This window comes from Hyla sarda, chromosome 9 (assembly GCF_029499605.1).
Source record: "Hyla sarda isolate aHylSar1 chromosome 9, aHylSar1.hap1, whole genome shotgun sequence".
Lineage (NCBI taxonomy): Eukaryota > Metazoa > Chordata > Amphibia > Anura > Hylidae > Hyla > Hyla sarda.
Genome location: NC_079197.1, coordinates 16,582,731 through 16,605,820, shown reverse-complemented (window position 1 = coordinate 16,605,820; position 23,090 = coordinate 16,582,731). Strand labels below are relative to the sequence as shown.

The window sequence follows — 23,090 nt, the reverse complement described above, 5'->3', positions numbered from 1 at the left end:
TTAATGGGCCAGTTGGTTTGGCGCAGGCTCGAGTCGGGAGCCTGCGCCATACTCTGGTTGCCGTCTCAGGACGAGCCGGCTCGTCCTTAGACGGCAACCGGTTAAAGGGAAGTATTTATATATATAAAAAAAAGTTCCAAAGTCACCACACTACCTGTGGTCTTCTCTGGCTGCTTGATATTCTTTGCCCTCTCTCCCTCCCCTTGCCTCATATATACTACTTTCCCAGGAATCATTGCAGCTCTGCTCTGCCAGCCAGCCCACTCTCTGAGAGCATCCCCCACCCTCCTGCTCCAAGCAGCAGAGAGAAGTTCAGTGTGTGATTGGCTGTACACACCTCCCAGCTCTCAGCACTAAAGAGAGGATGAGTTGCAGGGCAAAAACCACGTGGTCTGTGTCTCTCAGGAAGGTGGGGGCTGCTTTCAGAGAGGGACTTGGACAGAGACAGAGAGGAGGGCAGGATGACATATTTTCCTCACTCCCTGCATGTACTGAAAGAGGGGAAACTGCTCTATATAGCTAATGAATGATATTTAGACAATTAAATAGGTTGATGAGAGGGAAATTAAGGGCTACGGCTTTAGTTCCCAGAGTATCCCTTTTAAAAGGTACAGCGCAGAAAACATTGGGATTCTCTTTGGTGTTCTCTTGACTTGCTCTTCACTGATGCCCAATACTACACACGAAAAACTATGGTATCGGATAAAGGGATGTGACTTTGCCGGGAACAGTATAGGAAAGGGGCATGACTTAAAATGCCAGGATTTTGGTGCAAATTAAGCCAATTTAATCAGTGGTGGACAGTTAGACAATAAATGCCTAAAATGTAAGTCAAATGTATCCCCCAGGCCGACTACTGTGATACATTTGGTGCATTCCCAATAACTTTGCGCTAAGAATGACATAGCTTTACAAAGTCTTTGTTCAGACTGCTCCTTTTACCACAGCTGACTGTGTATTTGAGACATTTTTCGGCCGGCCATGAAAACGACGATGCTTTAAGTGCCAGATGATACGATGGGATTATACTAGGAGTTAGGACATTCTAAAAGGCAAGATAGAATAATATGACAAATCAATGGGTCACGTTGGAGGAGAGAGGAATATTCACACGCCTACGCGCCCATTCATGAAAATATTCTGCAACAAGAACGTAGCCGGGGAATGGTGTGACATTTTACACGGTGATGATGGAGAGGAGGGGGCTAGCTGATGGTAAACACTCCGCACTTTGAAGTGGGAGCCTCGTAGTTTGAATCCTGGTGTCATCTCTGTGTCACCCCATTGCCTTGTGTACCACGGACTATCAAACATTAAATAGTAAGCCGAGATTTGTTGTGTCTGCCAATTCGCCCATTTTTAGCACACGGCCATGACAAGAAGTGTGTGAGGACACTGCTGGACGGGGTGAAAGGTAAACACCCTGCTGCTTTACACAAAGCGTTCTACACATACCTAAGGGGGATTTCATTTCAATGCAAACATGCAGACCAAGAAGCGCCCTGCACTTACTTAAAATGCCATCACTGCAATGGTTAAATAGAATTCCTGGGGTTTTTATAGACCGTTATTGATCAGCAAACATTGATTCTACAGTCAGGCAGACATGGATTATTTGATTTATAGGCGTCTGTTCTACTTAGCGCCATCTGTTGGTGAAACAACTTCACTGCACAATTTACGTTACTCGAAAAAGTTCAACTAAGGTAAAAGTTCAAGATCCGTTTAAACGGTAACATTCATTTTGACAAACTTCTGACATGTTAAAGTGACGCGTAAGAAGTTTTGATCGTTGGGGGTCTGGGTACTGAGACCCCCACCAATCACTAAAGTGAAGAAGTAGAAGTGATCTCCTAAGCACTGTACCTATTTGATTCTGTATGGTTTACTATGAATTGACACAAAACACATGCGGGGGGAATTTAATAAAACTAAACAAAATTGTCTAATTATTTTGCAAGTCTCTTGGTTGTTCAAAAATTATATCCTGTATTATACTCCAGAGCTGTACTCACTATTCTGCCAGTGAGGTCACTGTGTACATACATTACATTACTTATCCTGTACTGATCCTGAATTATATCCTGTATTATACTCCAGAGCTGTACTCACTATTCTGCTGGTGAGGTCACTGTGTACATACATTACATTACTTATCCTGTACTGATCCTGAGTTATATCTTGTATTATACTCCAGAGCTGTACTCACTATTCTGCTGGTGAGGTCACTGTGTACATACATTACTTATCCTGTACTGATCCCGAGTTATATCCTGTATTATACTCCAGAGCTGTACTCACTATTCTGCTGGTGAGGTCACTGTGTACATACATAACATTACTTATCCTGTACTGATCCTGAGTTATATCCTGTATTATACTCCAGAGCTGTACTCACTATTCTGCTGGTGAGGTCACTGTGTACATACATTACATTACTTATCCTGTACTGATCCTGAATTATATCCTGTATTATACTCCAGAGCTGTACTCCCTATTCTGCAGGTGAGGTCACTGTGTACATACATTACATTACTTATCCTGTACTGATCCTGACTTATATCCTGTAAATCTTTTATTGAAAAAATATAAATCCTAAAACACAAATCCAGAACAACTTTGCCATAACTAAAAACAACAGAATGGAATAACATAAACCCAACTTTACATTTAAAATAAAAGAACATAGACCCTGCCTAACCGGCCAGCCCAGCTTTCCTACATCTTCTGACATGTTAAAGTGACGCGTAAGAAGTTTTGATCGTTGGGGGTCTGGGTACTGAGACCCCCACCAATCACTAAAGTGAAGAAGTAGAAGTGATCTCCTAAGCACTGTACCTATTTGATTCTGTATGGTTTACTATGAATTGACACAAAACACATGCGGGGGGAATTTAATAAAACTAAACAAAATTGTCTAATTATTTTGCAAGTCTCTTGGTTGTTCAAAAATTATATCCTGTATTATACTCCAGAGCTGTACTCACTATTCTGCCAGTGAGGTCACTGTGTACATACTTTACATTACTTATCCTGTACTGATCCTGAATTATATCCTGTATTATACTCCAGAGCTGTACTCACTATTCTGCTGGTGAGGTCACTGTGTACATACATTACTTATCCTGTACTGATCCCGAGTTATATCCTGTATTATACTCCAGAGCTGTACTCACTATTCTGCTGGTGAGGTCACTGTGTACATACATAACATTACTTATCCTGTACTGATCCTGAGTTATATCCTGTATTATACTCCAGAGCTGTACTCACTATTCTGCTGGTGAGGTCACTGTGTACATACATTACATTACTTATCCTGTACTGATCCTGAATTATATCCTGTATTATACTCCAGAGCTGTACTCCCTATTCTGCAGGTGAGGTCACTGTGTACATACATTACATTACTTATCCTGTACTGATCCTGACTTATATCCTGTAAATCTTTTATTGAAAAAATATAAATCCTAAAACACAAATCCAGAACAACTTTGCCATAACTAAAAACAACAGAATGGAATAACATAAACCCAACTTTACATTTAAAATAAAAGAACATAGACCCTGCCTAACCGGCCAGCCCAGCTTTCCTACATCTTCTGACATGTTAAAGTGTCGCGTAAGAAGTTTTGATCGTTGGGGGTCTGGGTACTGAGACCCCCACCAATCACTAAAGTGAAGAAGTAGAAGTGATCTCCTAAGCACTGTACCTATTTGATTCTGTATGGTTTACTATGAATTGACACAAAACACATGCGGGGGGAATTTAATAAAACTAAACAAAATTGTCTAATTATTTTGCAAGTCTCTTGGTTGTTCAAAAATTATATCCTGTATTATACTCCAGAGCTGTACTCACTATTCTGCCAGTGAGGTCACTGTGTACATACATTACATTACTTATCCTGTACTGATCCTGAATTATATCCTGTATTATACTCCAGAGCTGTACTCACTATTCTGCTGGTGAGGTCACTGTGTACATACATTACATTACTTATCCTGTACTGATCCTGAGTTATATCTTGTATTATACTCCAGAGCTGTACTCACTATTCTGCTGGTGAGGTCACTGTGTACATACATTACATTACTTATCCTGTACTGATCCTGAATTATATCCTGTATTATACTCCAGAGCTGTACTCCCTATTCTGCAGGTGAGGTCACTGTGTACATACATTACATTACTTTTCCTGTACTGATCCTGACTTATATCCTGTAAATCTTTTATTGAAAAAATATAAATCCTAAAACACAAATCCAGAACAACTTTGCCATAACTAAAAACAACAGAATGGAATAACATAAACCCAACTTTACATTTAAAATAAAAGAACATAGACCCTGCCTAACCGGCCAGCCCAGCTTTCCTACTAGAACTAGAAATACTAAAACTACACCTTACATAACCAAACACACTCATACAATTTGCAAATATATACCAAAATATAATAAGAAACATAAAAATAGCACTATTTAGCCTTAACTCAAAAACACCCAAACTCGGGTAAATCATACATTACAATTAGAAAACACAACAAGCACTCCCACTGCACACCAGGTTTTTTTTTGTTTTTCCTGTCTCCCATTCCTGGAAGAAAGGCCGAAACCATTCCCTACAGGAGAGTACCCACGGAGGAGCCCTCTCTGACCAGAGGTTTGAGATGTTAGCTTTCAAGAAGGTGTTGGTTAAGAACACCACAGGGTTTACCATAGATAAACCCCCTAGTCTCCTCGTGCGGTACGTAACCTCCCTCTTGACTAGGTTCATCCTGTTCCCCCATAACAGTTGGAAAAACAGGCTGTAGACCCTAGTGTAGTAAGCCTCTGGTAAGATACATACACTGCCCAGATAGATAAACAAGGGGAGCAGGTACGATTTGATCAGGTGTACCCTTTCCCTGAGGGTCATAGACCAACCCTTCCACTGGTTCACCCTCTGAGTAGCATCCTGGAGCTTACCGTCCCAGTTTTTGGTGGGATAATCATCCTGGCCGAATGTGATGCCCAGACTCTGAGTCTTGGGGCACTGGAAGGGTGTCCTGGAGATCAAACGTGGGATCCCCCCCTCCCAGCCGGAGACTTTCCCACTTATCCCGGTTGATCTTAGACCCGGATGCCTCCGAGTAGCGGTCCACCTCCGACATCACATCGACATCCTCTCTCTCGAGGACATGAACATGGTGACATCATCAGCGTACGCCACCACTCTCTGGGCGACACCCGGCTCCGCCAGAATCATCCCGACTCCCGCCAACGGCCCACAATCTACCCTCCGGACGAAGGGATCGATCCCGAACACGTATAAAAGCGGGCTCAAAAGGACAACCCTGACGGACTCCGGACCCCACCTCAAAAGAGTGGCCAGTAGTTCTGCAACAGCTGGAGGCACCCTGGTTGGAAAGCACTGATCTAGATGGAGAGCCACACTTCTTCAGCAGTTCTCCACTGTGGCTAAAGGGGGGCCCTGAGTGGGAGGCTTCAACACAGTAACACCCTGGCTATATCCTTATACTTACTTTTTTCATTAGTAGAACCTTATGGCTGAAAAAGTAGATTTACATGAAAGCCACATCTGTTTGCTATATTACTGTTTCTCTTTCTGGTTTCTTTAGCCAAAAACAGTCAGGACGCAGCATACCTACCGAGGCAACCTCTGTGCCCATCAGCCTCCAGAGCTTTCATCTACCTGTGGAGGACCTCTTTGGGACAGGCTGACAATGTGTGATCGGTGGGGGCTCAGCTGAACGGTGAGGTCAGACGTCACTAATCAAATACTGATGACCGATCCTGAGGATAAGACATCTATGAATATTCCTGGAAAGTGGCTAAAAATTCCCAGCTCCCAGAGATCATTTGAGGACTGTCTTGTGGGCCACATGGACAGAATTAAGGTGCCTTACAATTCGATCCGAGAAAGCAAAGAAGACAATGACTATGAACTTAACGTACATAGGAATTACCGATGTGAAGAGAGGGGAGTGTTAGGCTGGGTTTATACCACGTTTTTGCAATACAGTTCCCGTATCAGGTTTTTGAGGAAAAACGGATTCCTCAAAACCGGACTAAATTGTATCAAAACATGTGTACAAATTTCAACCCGTATACAGTTTGATAAAAGACATTTTAAGAAAAAATAATGGTGGGACTGGCTGATCATCTAATACAGTGGTTCCCCAACTGTGACCCTCAAGATGTTGCAAAATACAACTCCCAGCATGCCCGGACAGCCGTTGGCTGTCCGGGTATGCTGAGAGTTGTTGTTTTTCAACAGCTGGATATCCAAACTTAGGAGATCTTTCGACTAGAATATATGAAGTCAGACCTCAGTCTTCCTGATACACAGCTCCAGATCCTTTGCTTCTCTTCACAAAAAAGTTACAAGATAAAATTATACATGACTGATGCCACCACTAGGGGGAGCTCACTAAAAGATTTCTATATAAACCTGTATGCAACTGTAGTCTCAGTCTGTACATGCGAGTCTATGGCTGTCCCACCATGCTACAGGCCCTAAAATGGTACAATAGCTATAGGCCAGTGGTCTCTAAACTGCAGACTGCTAGGTGTTGCTAAACATACAAAACTACAACTCTCAGCATCCAATCATTGTGTTCTCAGGGATGACTAACAACCGCCAGATACCTCTGGCTTCGTCATTTTCCCCTTACATGCTTGGCCAACAGCTATCCGATGTGTATGGCCAACCATGAGGATCACCACTTGACAATAATACAGTGTAATACACATTCCTTAAGCCCGGGGGGCGCTCACGCCATTAATAATGGTCAGGGGCTGATGACATGCAATTAGCAAGAATGCACGAGAAGAATACAAAAAAACAATGAAAAAAGGGCAACGTACAGTTTGGCAAGACGCCCGGCTTTCATAAATGACTCTCATTGTACCCTTTTAGGAGGGTCAATGAGATAAATGTGGGACGGCAGACACCCTACGACAGCACGCGCATCGCCCTATAGGTCGACTCAACTATTCCATATTGTTACATGTCGACAAGTTACAACATGGGCCAGATAACACATTCCATGGGTGGGAAAATGGCAAAATGAAGTCAAATTGGGTCCACGTCAAAACATGGCATGACATACAAAGGCTGGTGAGCAAACAATGGTCCGCGAGCTAGATCCGTATCCTCAGCCAGGAATCCATGCAGGTCATAGGGGTAAGCATTCCTTCTATCACTCCGCCACGTGTAGCTTAAAGAACATATAGATATAATACAGTGGGGTGCCTACCCTAGATACAGACCACACCACTATTATAGGGCTCAATGGTCCCCATTTGATCGCTCCCACCAAAAGGCAGGTACACTGCATACAGATTTTTTTACATTCCAATGGCAGTATAAATCCAAAGACAGATAGCTCCCCTAGTGGTGGCTGCAGGTAGACAGAATGTTTATATTTAAAGGGGTAAAAAAAAAAAAATCTAATCAAGTGGTGCCAGAAAGTTATACAAATTTGTAAATTATTCCTATATAAAAAATGTATCCTTCCAGTACTTATCATCTGCTCTGCAGTATAATACAGGGAATAACTCAGGATCAGTAAACGATAAGTAATGTATGTACACAGTGACCTCACCACCAGCAGAATAGTGAGTACACCTCTTGAATATAATACCGGATATAACTCAGGATCAGTACAGGATAAGTAATGTAATGTATATACACAGTGACCTCACCAGCAGAATAGTGAGTACAGCTCTGGAGTATAATACAGGATATAACTCAGGATCAGTACAGGATAAGTAATGTAATGTATGTACACAGTGACCCCACCAGCAGAATAGTGAGTACAGCTCTGGAGTATAATACAAGATATAACTCAGGATCAGTACAGGATAAGTAATGTAATGAATGTACACAGTGACCTCACCAGCAGAATAGTGAGTACAGCTCTGGAGTATAATACCGGATATAACTCAGGATCAGTACAGGATAAGTAATGTAATGTATGTACACAGCAGACAGGTTAACATTCTGCCAGGCCCCATAGACATCAGATTTCTGGCAGCGCCGATCTATGACCATTTTTTCACAGTCATCACAGTTTTAATATGAAATTCCTCAGTAAGAATCCCATATAATTTCTTGTCTGACATGTACGCCTTCCTTGACTTATAGCACAGCCGTCAGCCTGTCTGTCGCAACCTGTTGCCAAACTAAAGGACTCCTCATCCTGTGCCACGCTGTGCCCTCCGGTGATACGGCTGCACTACAAGTTCCAGCATGCCACACGAGACTCTGGCTGGAAGAACAGAAGCTAATGTGTTACGTAGAATCGTGGAAAATTAGTTAAACAAGAAATGGCTAGACCGCGGTGTACTGCCCTGTGATGGTGCTATTCGTGCTACTCCGTGCATGATTGACAGGCGCTGGACTGGCAGCATACCGCGCTGAAGGGTTAATCCTTGCCCTGTAGGTACATAGGGGTTAGGGAAGGAGGGGCAAGGGTGTGTCTGGCACACTTCACAACATGGGATCCCCTCCAGTATAGGTGTGCAACCCAAAGCTGCTGTATCCCTGCGGGGCACCTGCTAATAACCCGCTGTGCCACGTCTGTCAGCTACTGTTTACCAGCGTCTGCAGAGTCTACCTACCAGGCAGGAGGGCTCTAAGGCTGTGTTTTCCAATTGGCGTGCCTCCAGCTGTTGCAAAACTACAACTCCCAGCATACCCGGACAGCCTTCGGCTGTCCGGGCATGCTGGGAGTTGTAGTTTTGCAACAGCTGGAGGCACGCCGATTGGGAAACACAGCTAAAAGGCGTCAGCTAGGTTTTCTTCCTATCTAGAAGTAGCAGAGCTGTGTTTGTTATAGGGGGAGATTTATCAAAACCCGTGCAGGTGAAAGTTGTCCCGTTGCCCATAGCAACCAATCAGATGTCTGCTCTCATTTTTAAAGGGGTACTCCACTGGAAAACTTTTTTTTTTTTTTTTTTAAATCAACCCGTGCCAGAAAGTTATATAGATTTGTAAATTACTTCTATTTAAAAATCTTAATCCTTCCAGTACTTATCAACTGCTGTATGCTCCACAGGAAGTTATTTTCTTTTTGAATTTCATTTCTGGCTAACCACAGTGCTCTCTGCTGACACCTCTGTCCATTTCAGAAACTGTCCGTACCAGGAGAGGTTTGCAATGGGGATTTGCTCCTACTTTGGACAGTTCCTGACACAGACAGAGGTGTGAGCAGAGAGCACTGTGGTCAGACAGAAAGGAAATCAAAAAAGAAAAGAACTTCCTGTGGAGCATACAGCAGCTGATAAGTACTGGAAGGATTAAGATTTTTTTTTATTTTTTTTTAAATAGAAGTAATTTACAAATCTGGCACCAGTTGATTTCAAAATAATAATAATGCTTTCCAGTGGAGTACCCCTTTAAGGAGGCCTCTGAAAAGTGAAATCAGCGATCTGACTGGTTGCTATGGGCAACTGGTAAACTTTTCCACTGCGCAGATTTTGATAAATTTCCCCAAAAAACTTTTCAATATAGAGGGTTTTTCTATGGCCATCTTGACAAACATGGACGGCCTACGCCTATACGAAACACCAGTCTTAATAAGTTCCTCCCATGAAACTTTTTCGCGCACCCTGCCTGTTTATTCTTGTTTATTCTGGTTTTGTACTATATGTGCTTCAGAAGCTGCCGCCGAGCATGCGCAGTACTTTTGGAAGTGCCCCGCTGACTGTACACAATCCATCCTGACCGCGCATGCGCATCTGAATAAAAAAAATAAATAAATAAAAAATACATTTGCAAATTTTGGTTTTGTTTGGGATGGGGATATTGCAAAAATCCTTTATAGTATTTATATTAAATAAATATATACACACACACACATACACATATATATATACACCTACACTGCTCAAAAAAATAAAGGGGACACTAAGATAACACATCCTATATCTGAATGAATGAACTAATCGGATGAAATACTTTCCTCTTTACATCGTTGAATGTGACAACAAAATCCCACAAAAATTATCAATGGAAATCAAATGTATCAACCCATGGAGGTCTGGATATGGAGTCACACTCAAAATCACAGTGGAAAACCCCACTACAGGCCGATCCAACTTTATGTAATGTCCTTAATACAAGTCCCAATGAGGCTCAGTAGTGTGTGTGGCCTCCACGTGCCCGTATGACCTCCCTACAACGCCTGGGCATGCTTCTGATGAGGTGGAGGATGGTCTCATGAGGGATGTCCTCCCAGACCTGGACTAAAGCATCCGCCAACTCCTGGACAGTCTGTGGTGGATGGAGCGAGATGTCCCAGATGTGCTCAATCGGATTCAGGTCTGGGGAACTGGCGGCCAGTCCATAGCATCAATGCCTTCCTCTTGCAGGAACTGCTGACACACTCCAGCCACATGAGGTCTAGCATTGTCTTGTATTAGGAGGAACCCGGGGCCAACCGCACCAGCATATGGTCTCACAAGGGGTCTGAGGATCTCTGTACCTAATGGCAGTCAGGATACCTCTGGCAAGCACATGGAGGGCTATGCGGCCCCCCCAAAAAATGCCACCCCACACCATTGCTGACCCACCGCCAAACCGGTCAGGCTGGAGGATGTTGCAGGCAGCAGAACGTTCTCCACGGCGTCTCCAGACTCTGTCAGTGTGAACCTGCTTTCATCTGTGAAGAGCACAGGGCACCAGTGGTAATTTGCCAATCTTGGTGTTCTCTGGCAAATCCCAAACGTCCTGCGCGGTGTTGGGCTGTAAGCACAACCCCTACCTGTGGACGTCGGGCCCTCATACCACCCTCATTGAGTCTTTTTCTGACTGAGTGGACACATGCACATTTGTGGCCTGCTGGGGGTCATTTTGCAGGGCCCTGGCAGTGCTCCTCCTTGCACAAAGGCGGAGGTAGCGTTCCTGCTGATGGGTTGTTGCCCTCTTTTGGCCTCCACCACGTCTCCTGATGTACTGGCCCGCCTCCTGGTAGCACCTCCATGCTCTGGACACCACACTGACAGACACAGCAAACCTTCTTGCCACAGCTCGCATTAATGTGCCATCCTGGATGAGCTGCACTACCTGAGCCACTTGAGTGGGTTGTAGACTCCGTCTCATGCTACCACTAGAGTGAAAGCACTGCCAGCATTCAAAAGTGACCAAAACATCAGCCAGAAAGCATCGGAACTGAGAAGTGGTCTGTGGTCACCACCTGCAGAACCACTCCTTTATTGGGGTGTCTTGCTAATTGTCTATAATTTCCACTTGTCGTCTGTTCCATTTGCACAACAGCATGTGAAATTGATTGTCAATCAGTGTTCTTCCTGAGTGGACAGTGGGATTTCACAGAAGTGTCATTGACTTGGCGTTACATTGTGTTGTTTAAAGGGGTACTCTGTTCCCTTGTTTTCGGAGCTCCGCTCCCCAGCATCCGGAAGTTATTGTTCCGAACGGTGTGTGCTTCCGTGTTCAGTGCCGCCCCTCGTGGCGTCACGCCCGCCCCCTCGGGCCGTTGCACCCCCTTCCCATAGACTTTCATTGAGGGGGCGGGCGTGACGTCACGAGGGGCTGAACATGGAAGCCCACACACACATCGTTCGGAACAATAACTTCCGGACGCTGGGGAGCGGAGCTCCGAAAGTAAGGGAACGGAGTACCCCTTTAAGTGTTCCCTTTATTTTTTTGAGCAACGTGTATATATATATACATATACATACACACATTGAGGGAGATTTATCAAAACTTGTCCAGAGGAAAAGTTACTGAGTTGCCCATAGCAACCAATCAGATCGCTTCTTTCATTTTTCACAGGCCTTTTCAAAAGTGAAAGAAGCAATCTGATTGGTTGCTTTGGGCAACTCAGCAACTTTTCCTCTGGACAGGTTTTGATAAATCTCCCCCATTACATATATATAATTTTTCTAGTTTTTAGTTGTTTTTTATGTTTTTGGTGATGTTTCTTTTCATTTTCAGTTGTAATAACTAGATCAGTGTTTCCCAACCAGGGTGCCTCCAGCTGTTGCAAAACTACAACTCTCAGCAAGCCCAGACAGCCAAAAGCTGTCCTTTACTACAGTGGTCTCCAAACGATGGTCCTCCAGCTGTGGCAAAACTACAACTCCCTGCATGCCCAGTTACACTGAGCCGCAAGTATATACACATATATATATATATATATATATATATATATATATATATATATATACACACATACATATATACACACACACACACTAGCTAGCATTTAGTAATTATTAAAAAAACAAAAAAAAAATGAACAATGAAGATAGGGAAATCTACAAGATTAGGCAGAAAGAGGCCAAGCAAGTTATAAGAACTTCTAAAGCGCAGGCAGAAGAAAAACTAGCTCAGTCTGTCAAAAAAGAGGATAAGACATTCTTCAGATATATAAATGAAAAAAGGAAATTAAAACAAGGAATAACTAAATTAAAAACAAAGGAAGGAAGGTATGTAGAAAAAGAATAAAAGGGCTAGCTGACCGCCTTAATGAATACTTCTGTTCAGTTTTTACAGATGAAAAAGAAGGAAAAGGACCTCCATTAGGGAGGAAGACTAATGAATCCTTTGATACGTGTCTTTACAGAGGAAGAGGTTCTACGTTTGCTGTTAGATTTATTTAACCAATCAATGGTAACGGGAGTAGTCCAAGAAGATTGGAAATTAGCAAATGTTGTGCCCATTCACAAGAAAGGTAGTAGGAAGGAATCAAGCAACTATGGGCCAGTAAGTCTGACATCAATAGTGGAGAAATTAATGGAAACCCTTCTAAAGGATAGGATTGTGGAACAACTAAAATCGTATGGAATGTAAGATGAAAAACAACATGGGTTTACTTCAGGGACATCATGTCAAACTAATCTTATTGATTTTTTTTGACTGGGTGACTAAAATAATAGATGGCGGAGGGGCAGTAGACATTGCATATCTAGATTTTAGTAAGGCTTCTGACACTGTCCCACATAGAAGACTTATCAATAAACTGCAGTCATTGAGCTTGGACTCCCATATTGTTGAGTGGATCAGACAGAGGTCTTGTCACCAGTGGGGACCTCAGGGATCTGTACTGGGACCAATATTGTTTAATTTCTCCATTAGTGATATTACAGAAGGTCTCGATGGTTCGGTGTTGGTCTTTTTGCTGATGACACAAAGATATGTAACAGGGTTGATGTTCCTGGAGGGATCCGCCAAATGGAAAAGGATTTAGGCAAACTAGAAGAATGGTCAGAACTCTGGAAACTGAAATTTAATTTGGATAAGTGCAAAATAATGCACCTGGGGCGTAAAAACCCTCAGGCAGAATATAGAATATGTGACACAGTCCTGACCTCAGTATCTGAGGAGAGGGATATAGGAGAAATTATTTCAGAAGACTTAAAAGGTAGGAAGACAATGTAGCAGCAGGAAACGCTAGCAGAATGCTTAGATGTATAGGGAGAGGTATAAGCAGTAGAAAGAGAGAAGTGCTCGTGGATGTATAGGAAGAGGTATAAGCAGTAGAAAGAGAGAAGTGCTCGTGGATGTATAGGAAGAGGTATAAGCAGTAGAAAGAGAGAAGTGCTCATGCCGCTGTACAGAACACTGGTGAGACCTCACTTGGAGTATTGTGCGCTGTACTGGAGGTCGTATCTCCAGAAGGATATAGATTCTCTAGAGAGAGTTCAGAGTAGATACTAAACTACTACATGGATTGTAGGATAAAACTCACCAGGAAAGTTTAAAGGACCTTAACATGTATAGAAGAAAGAAGAGACAGAGGGGATATGATAGAGACTTTTATATACATAAAGGGAATCAACAGGAGGAGAGGAAATTTAAAAGAAGAAAAACTACAACAAGAGGACATAGCTTTAAATTAGAGGGGAAAGGTTTCTGCAGTAATATCAGGGAGTATTACTTTACTGAGAGAGTAGTGGATGCATGGAATAGCCTTCCTGCAGAAGTGGTCGCTGCAAATACAGTGAAGGAGTTTAAGCATGAATCGGATAGGCATAAGGCTATCCTTCATATAAGATAGAGATAGGCATAAGGCTATCCTTCATATAAGATAGAGATAGGCATAAGGCTATTCTTCATATAAGATAGAGATAAGCATAAGGCTATCCTTCATATAAGATAGAGATAGACATAAGGCTATCCTTCATATAAGATAGGGATAGGTATAAGGCTATCCTTCATATAAGATAGTGATAGGCATAAGGCTATCCTTCATATAAGATAGAGATAGGCATAAGGCTATCCTTCATATAAGATAGAGATAGGCATAAGGCTATCCTTCATATAAGATAGGGATAGGTATAAGGCTATCCTTCATATAAGATAGTGATAGGCATAAGGCTATCCTTCATATAAGATAGAGATAGACATAAGGCTATACTTCATATAAGATAGAGATAGGCATAAGGCTATCCTTCATATAAGATAGAGATAGGCATAAGGTTATCCTTCATATAAGATAGAGATAGGTATAAGGCTATTCTTCATATAAGATAGAGATAGGTATAAAGTTATCCTTCATATAAGATAGGGATAAGCATAAGACTATCCTTCATATAAGATAGGGATAGGCATAAGGCTTGTCTGCCCGCTTGCAGGAACCCTGGCCAGGACTACACAGATCTACTATTGTGGACCTGAGGAAGGCGCCAGTGAGCGCCGAAACGCGTTGTCCTGTTTTACCTGTTTGACTTCTTTTTGCAATAAAAATTAGTCCTGCGTAAGTGCTGGCTCAGATCTCTGCTTCATTTGACCGTCGTCGTCGTCACACAGGAGCGCTCTCAACAAACCCCATTTTTTCACTCTCCACATTCGCATCATTGTCCGTCTCCCTCGGGAACACGGAATACAAGGGGTGAGAGCAGCAGACTGTAACCATCTTCCTCTCTTCCTACCCCCCACCATACCTCAGAGGTCCCCTACACCTCTGTGCGCAAAGTCTCAAGGTCAGTACGTCACCTTGGGTATTGGTGGCGGGTATCTTTTTTCTAAGAAATACTACACAGGGAGCGCCCCGTTGTGTTTTCTCCTCCTTTATTCCCTTCATGCCATGGACAGAGGTGTCAGCAGAGAGCACTGTGGTCAGACTGGAAAGAACTACACAACTCCTGACTCCTAAAGGGGTATTTAATTATTTCTTTCCCATATCAACTGGCTACAGAAAGTTAAACAGATTTTTAAATTACTTCTATTAAAAAATCTTAATCCTACCAGTACTTATCAGCTTCTAAAGTTGAGTTGTTCTTTTCTGTCTGACCACAGTGCTCTCTGCTGACACCTCTGTCCATGTCAGGAACTGTCCAGAGCAGGAGAGGTTTGCTATGGTGATTTCCTCCTGTTCTGGACCGTTCCTGAGACAGACAGAGGTGTCAGCAGAGAGCACTGTGCTCAGACAGAAAATAACTCAACTTCAGCAGCTGATAAGTACTGGAAGGATTAAGATTTATAAATCTGTATAACTTTCTGGAGCCAGTTGATATGAAAACATTTTTTTTTTTAATGGAATACCCCTTTAAGCCAGTAAACCTGCCCTAAATGCAGCTTTTTGCAAACTGTGGCCCTTCAGCTGTCGCAGAACTACAACTCTCAGCATGCCAAGTTGTAGTTGGGGGTCCACAGTTTGAAGACCTAGTAAGTATCAGTGTTTCCAAAGTAGTGTTCCTGCAGCTGTTGCAAAACTACAACTCCCAGCATGCCCGGACAGCCGCTGGCTGTCCGGGCATGCTGGGAGTTGTAGTTTTGAAGCATCTGGAGGGAGGATTTTGCACAGGGCGCCGTTCACACAGGATCCATCCACAATGTATAATCTCATCCACAGGGAACTAATTATTGGGTAAATGACTGAACTCAGCGCCATCAATGATATCCCCCTGGGAACGGCGGCCGGGCGGGGGATCACTTTAACTTGTGCTCGGCTGAGTAAAAACTTAATCCGTCTCCCTACAGAAGTGATTATGGAGTTCAAAGCTTTATTGGACGAGGAGTCGGAGTGTTTACGCTGGAGATGGGGTTTTCTTTTTTCGTGGATCTCTCGCAGCGCACTGGCCAGCTGGGTGCGCGCATTTCCTGTACGGAGATCACTAAAGATGGATTCCATACAGTGACCCCTATAGACAGGTCACACATAAACATCCTATACTGTACATACACTACACACTATACTACATACACTACACAATACTATACATACACTACAGATGGATTCCATACAGTGACCCCTATAGACAGGTCACGCATAAAACATCATATACTGTACATACACTACACACACTACACACACTACACTACACAATACTATACACTACACTACACACTATACTATACATACACTACAGATAGATTCCATACAGTGACCCCTATAGACAGGTCACACATAAAACATCATATACTATACATACACTACACACTATACTATACACTACACTACACACTATACTATATATACTACATACACTACACACAATACTATACACTACACTACACACTATACTATACACACTGTACTACATATACTACATACACTACACACTATACTACATATACTACATACACTACACACTATACTACATACACTACACATGGATTCCATACAGTGACCCCTATAGACAGGTCACACATAAAACATCATATACTGTACATACACTACACACACTACACTACAAAATACTATACACACACTACACACTATACTACACATACACTACACACTATACTACACATACACTACAGATGGATTCCATACAGTGACCCCTATAGACAGGTCACACATAACAAACATCCTATACTATACATATACTACACACTATACTATACATACACTATACTACACACTATACTACACATACAAAATACTATACACACACTAGACACTATACTACACATACACTACAGATAGATTCCATACAGTGACCCCTATAGACAGGTCACACATAAAACATCATATACTGTACATATACTACACACTATACTACATACACTACACACACACTACACTACAAAATACTATACACACACTACACATTATACTACACATACACTACACACTATACTACACATACACTACAGATAGATTCCATACAGTGACCCCTATAGACAGGTCACACATAACAAACATCCTATACTGTACATATACTACACACTATACTACATACACTACACACACACTACACTACAAAATACTATACACACACTACACACTATACTACACATACACTACACACTATACTACACATACACTACAGATAGATTCCATACAGTGACCCCTATAGACAGGTCACACATAACAAACATCCTATACTATACATATACTACACACTATACTATACATACACTATACTACACACTATACTACACATACAAAATACTATACACACACTAGACACTATACTACACATACACTACAGATAGATTCCATACAGTGACCCCTATAGACAGGTCACACATAAAACATCATATACTGTACATATACTACACACTATACTACATACACTACACACACACTACACTACAAAATACTATACACACACTACACACTATACTACACATACACTACACACTATACTACACATACACTACACACTATACTACACATACACTACAGATGGATTCCATACAGTGACCCCTATAGACAGGTCACACATAACAAACATCCTATACTATACATATACTACACACTATACTATACATACACTATACTACACACTATACTACACATACAAAATACTATACACACACTACACACTATACTACACATACACTACAGATAGATTCCATACAGTGACCCCTATAGACAGGTCACACATAAAACATCATATACTGTACATATACTACACACTATACTACATACACTACACACACACTACACTACAAAATACTATACACACACTACACATTATACTACACATACACTACACACTATACTACACATACACTACAGATAGATTCCATACAGTGACCCCTATAGACAGGTCACACATAACAAACATCCTATACTATACATATACTACACACTATACTATACATACACTATACTACACATACACAATACTATACACTACACTACACACTATACTATACATACACTATACTACACACTATACTACACATACACAATACTATACACTACACTACACACTATACTATACACACTATACTACATATACTACATACACTACACACTATACTACATACACTACACAATACTATACACTACACACTATACTATACATACACTACAGATGGATTCCATACAGTGACCCCTATAGACAGGTCACACATAAACATCCTATACTGTACATATACTACACACACTACACACTATACTATACATACACTACACACAGTACACTACACACAATCCTACATACACTACACACTATACTATACATACACTACAGATAGATTCCATACAGTGACCCCTATAGACAGGTCACACATAAAAAAACATCCTATACTGCACATATACTACACACTATACTACACACTATACTACACACTACACTATACACACTATACTATATTACATACACTACACAATACTATACACTACACGCTACACTATACACACTATACTATACTACATACACTACACAATACTATACACTACACACTACACTATACACACTATACTATATACACTACACAATACTATACACTACACACACTATACTATACTACATACACTACACTACTATACACTACACACACTATACTACATACACTACACAATACTATACACTACACACTATACTATACATACACTACACATACACTACACAATACTATACACTACACACACTATACTATACTACATACACTACACAATACTATACACTACACGCTACACTATACACACTATACTATACTACATACACTACACAATACTATACACTACACACTACACTATACACACTATACTATACTACATACACTACACAATACTATACACTACACACTACACTATACACACTATACTATACTACATACACTACACAATACTATACACTACACACTAAACTATACACACTATACTATACTACATACACTACACTACTATACACTACACACACTATACTATATACACTACACAATACTATACACTACACACTATACTATACATACACTACACATACACTACACAATACTATACACTACACACTACACTATACACACTATACTATACTACATACACTACACAATACTATACACTACACTATACACACTATACTATACTACATACACTACACAATACTATACACTACACACTATACTATACTACATACACTACACAATACTATACACTACACACTATACTATACATACTCAACACAATACTATACACACACTACAGATAGAATCCATACAGTGACCCCTATAGACAGGTCACACATAACAAACATCCTATACTGTACATATACTACACACTATACTACATACACACTACAGACTGTACTATACACACACACACACACACACTACACTATACATACAATACAGATAGATTCCATACAGTGACCCCTATAGACAGGTCACACATAAAAAACATACATCCTCCTATTCTGTACATACACTACACACTATACTATACATACACTACACACTATCCTACATACACACTATACTACACACACTATACATATACTACACACTATACTACATACACTACACACTATCCTACATACACACTATACTACACATTATCCTACATATACTATACTACACACTATCCTACATATACTACACACTATACTACACACTATACTATACATACACTACACACTATCCTACATACACACTATACTACACACTATCCTACATATACTACACACTATACTACATACACACTATACTACATATACTATACTACACACTATCCTACATATACTACACACTATACTACACACTATACTATACATACACTACACACTATCCTACATACACACTATACTACACACTATCCTACATATACTACACACTATACTACATACACACTATCCTACACACTATCCTACATACACACTATACTACATATACTATACACTATCCTACATACACACTATACTACACACTATCCTACATTTACTACACACTATCCTACATACACACTATACTACACACTATCCTACATATACTACACACTATACTACATACACACTATCCTACATACACACTATACTACATATACTACACACTATCCTACATTTACTATACTACACACTATCCTACATATACTATACTACACACTATCCTACATATACTACACACTATACTACACACTATACTATACATACACTACACACTATCCTACATTTACTATACTACACACTATCCTACATATACTATACTACACACTATCCTACATATACTACACACTATACTACACACTATACTATACATACACTACACACTATCCTACATACACACTATACTACACACTATCCTACATATACTACACACTATACTACATACACACTATACTACACACTATCCTACATACACACTATACTACATATACTACACACTATGCTACATACACACTATACTACACACTATCCTACATATACTACACACTATCCTACATACACTACACACTATCCTACATACACACTATACTACACACTATCCTACATACACACTATACTACATATACTACACACTATCCTACATACACACTATACTACATATACTACACACTATCCTACATACACACTATACTACATATACTACACACTATCCTACATACACACTATACTACACACTATCCTACATACACACTATCCTACACACTATCCTACATATACTACACACTATACTACACACTATACTATACATACACTACACACTATCCTACATACACACTATACTACATATACTACACACTATCCTACATACACACTATACTACACACTATCCTACATACACACTATCCTACATATACTACACACTATCCTACATACACACTATACTACACACTATCCTACATACACACTATCCTACACACTATACTACATACACACTATCCTACATATACTACACACTATCCTACATACACACTATACTACATACACACTATACTACATATACTACACACTATCCTACATACACACTATACTACACACTATCCTACATACACACTATACTACACACTATCCTACATATACTACACACTATCCTACATATACTACACACTATCCTACATACACACTATCCTACATATACTACACACTATCCTACATACACACTATCCTACATATACTACACACACTACACACTATACTATACACTACACACTATACTATACATACACTACACACTATACTATACACTACACACACTATACTATACACTACACACTATACTATACACTACACACTATACTATACATACACTACACAATGGACACTACACACTATACAATACATAGATCCTGATGATGTATATACCCATAAGGACCCTATACACACTGCACCTAGTACACAAGGGGCCCTGTTAGTGCGGTAAGGAATATTTCACTTATTGCATATATTTTATAGGAAATCCTATACATATGACATACACTATATAGGAGGAGCCTATCGGCACATTGAGTGGGGATCCTACACAACACAATCTATATATAGGGACCAAATGGGTGAATTCTGGGGGGGGGGGACCTATATAAAATAGGACCATGTACATTCTATACACAACATTTCATGGATCCTATACATGTGTCATACACTCTATGGTGCACTCAGTAGGGAACCTTTACATATGCTACTATATAGGGGGTACCTATAGGTGACATACACGATATACGGGGCCCTGTACATAAATATATACTATATATATATGTGGATCCTATACGTGCACTGGGTATTGTCCTATACAGGTCATACACTATATAGGGGACCCTATGGGTGCACTCAGTATTGTCCTATACACATGTCATACACTATCTATGGGTGCACTGAGTATTATCCTATATACATGTCATACACTATCTATGGGTGCACTGAGTATTATCCTATATACATGTCATACACTATCTATAGGTGCACTCGGTATTGTCCTATACACATGTCATACACTATACAGAGGACCCTATGGGTGCACTGAGTATTATCCTATATACATGTCATACACTATATAGGGGACCCTATGGGTGCACTCAGTATTATCCTATATACATGTCATACACTATATAGGGGACCCTATGGGTGCACTCAGTATTGTCCTATACACATGTCATACACTATATAGGGGATCCTATACACAGCTCTACACGTGCACAGGTCCCCATCATCCCCTATAGACAGTGCACCCGGATCCCATAGACACTGCACACAGTCCGGACCCCCCGATCAGTCCGGACCCCCCCAGGATCAGTCCGGACCCCCCGATCAGCCCCCTCCCGCAGCCGGCCGTACTCACCCCCTGGACGCGGCTGCTCTGATGCTGGAGCCCGGGGCAGATACCGGCTCCATCACGGTTACTTCATTCTTTCGGTCGGGGTCTTTACATCCATCGGAGTGAGGGCAGACGTCCCGCTGCGGGCACCCGGCGATCCCTCATAAGACTGGTACAAGTGCCACTCACCCCCCGGGGACTCTGCAGGCACCTTGGGAGGGGGGCAGTGGGCAGGTCTGGGGTGAGCGGGGACCCATGGCAGCCTGACCCCCGGCAGATCTCTGTGCGCCCCCTCTTGTGACTTTAGGGGGTCCCTGCCCAGCCGGCACACGGAGATTCCTCCCTGCTGGACCCGAGGCACAGGGAAAGGAAGGCTCCGAGCACTGCACGGGATATAATAGAGCGGAGCTCAGCGCCCCTGGTGACCTCTAGTGGCCGCACTGCATTACTACACCCTGACCCAAACTTCAAGAAACTTTTATTCATTTATCTCCTAAACTTTTTTGCTATCATTTAAACTGTGACTTTGTATAAAGTAAGATGATTTATACTGTGAGGGAAGGTCCATACTGTGAGGGAAGGTCCGTACTACGAGGGAAGGTCCATACTGCGAGGGAAGGTCCATACTGGGAGGGAAGGTCCATACTGTCTGCGAGGGAAGGTCCGTACTGTGAGGGAAGGTCCATACTGTGAG

The 23,090-nt window shown here is 41.4% G+C and overlaps 1 protein-coding gene across 1 annotated transcript in view; it reads right to left on the bottom strand.

Moving 5' to 3' along the window:
* The window catches only part of COL27A1 (collagen type XXVII alpha 1 chain), a 341,158-nt gene extending 318,389 nt beyond the window's left edge, over positions 1–22,769 (bottom strand). The window contains exon 1 of the mRNA XM_056540545.1: positions 22,421–22,769. Within this exon, the coding sequence (XP_056396520.1) occupies positions 22,421–22,473 (53 nt within the window). The 5' untranslated portion in view covers positions 22,474–22,769. The remainder of the gene's footprint in view (positions 1–22,420) is intronic.
* Positions 22,770–23,090: the final 321 nt, after the last annotated feature.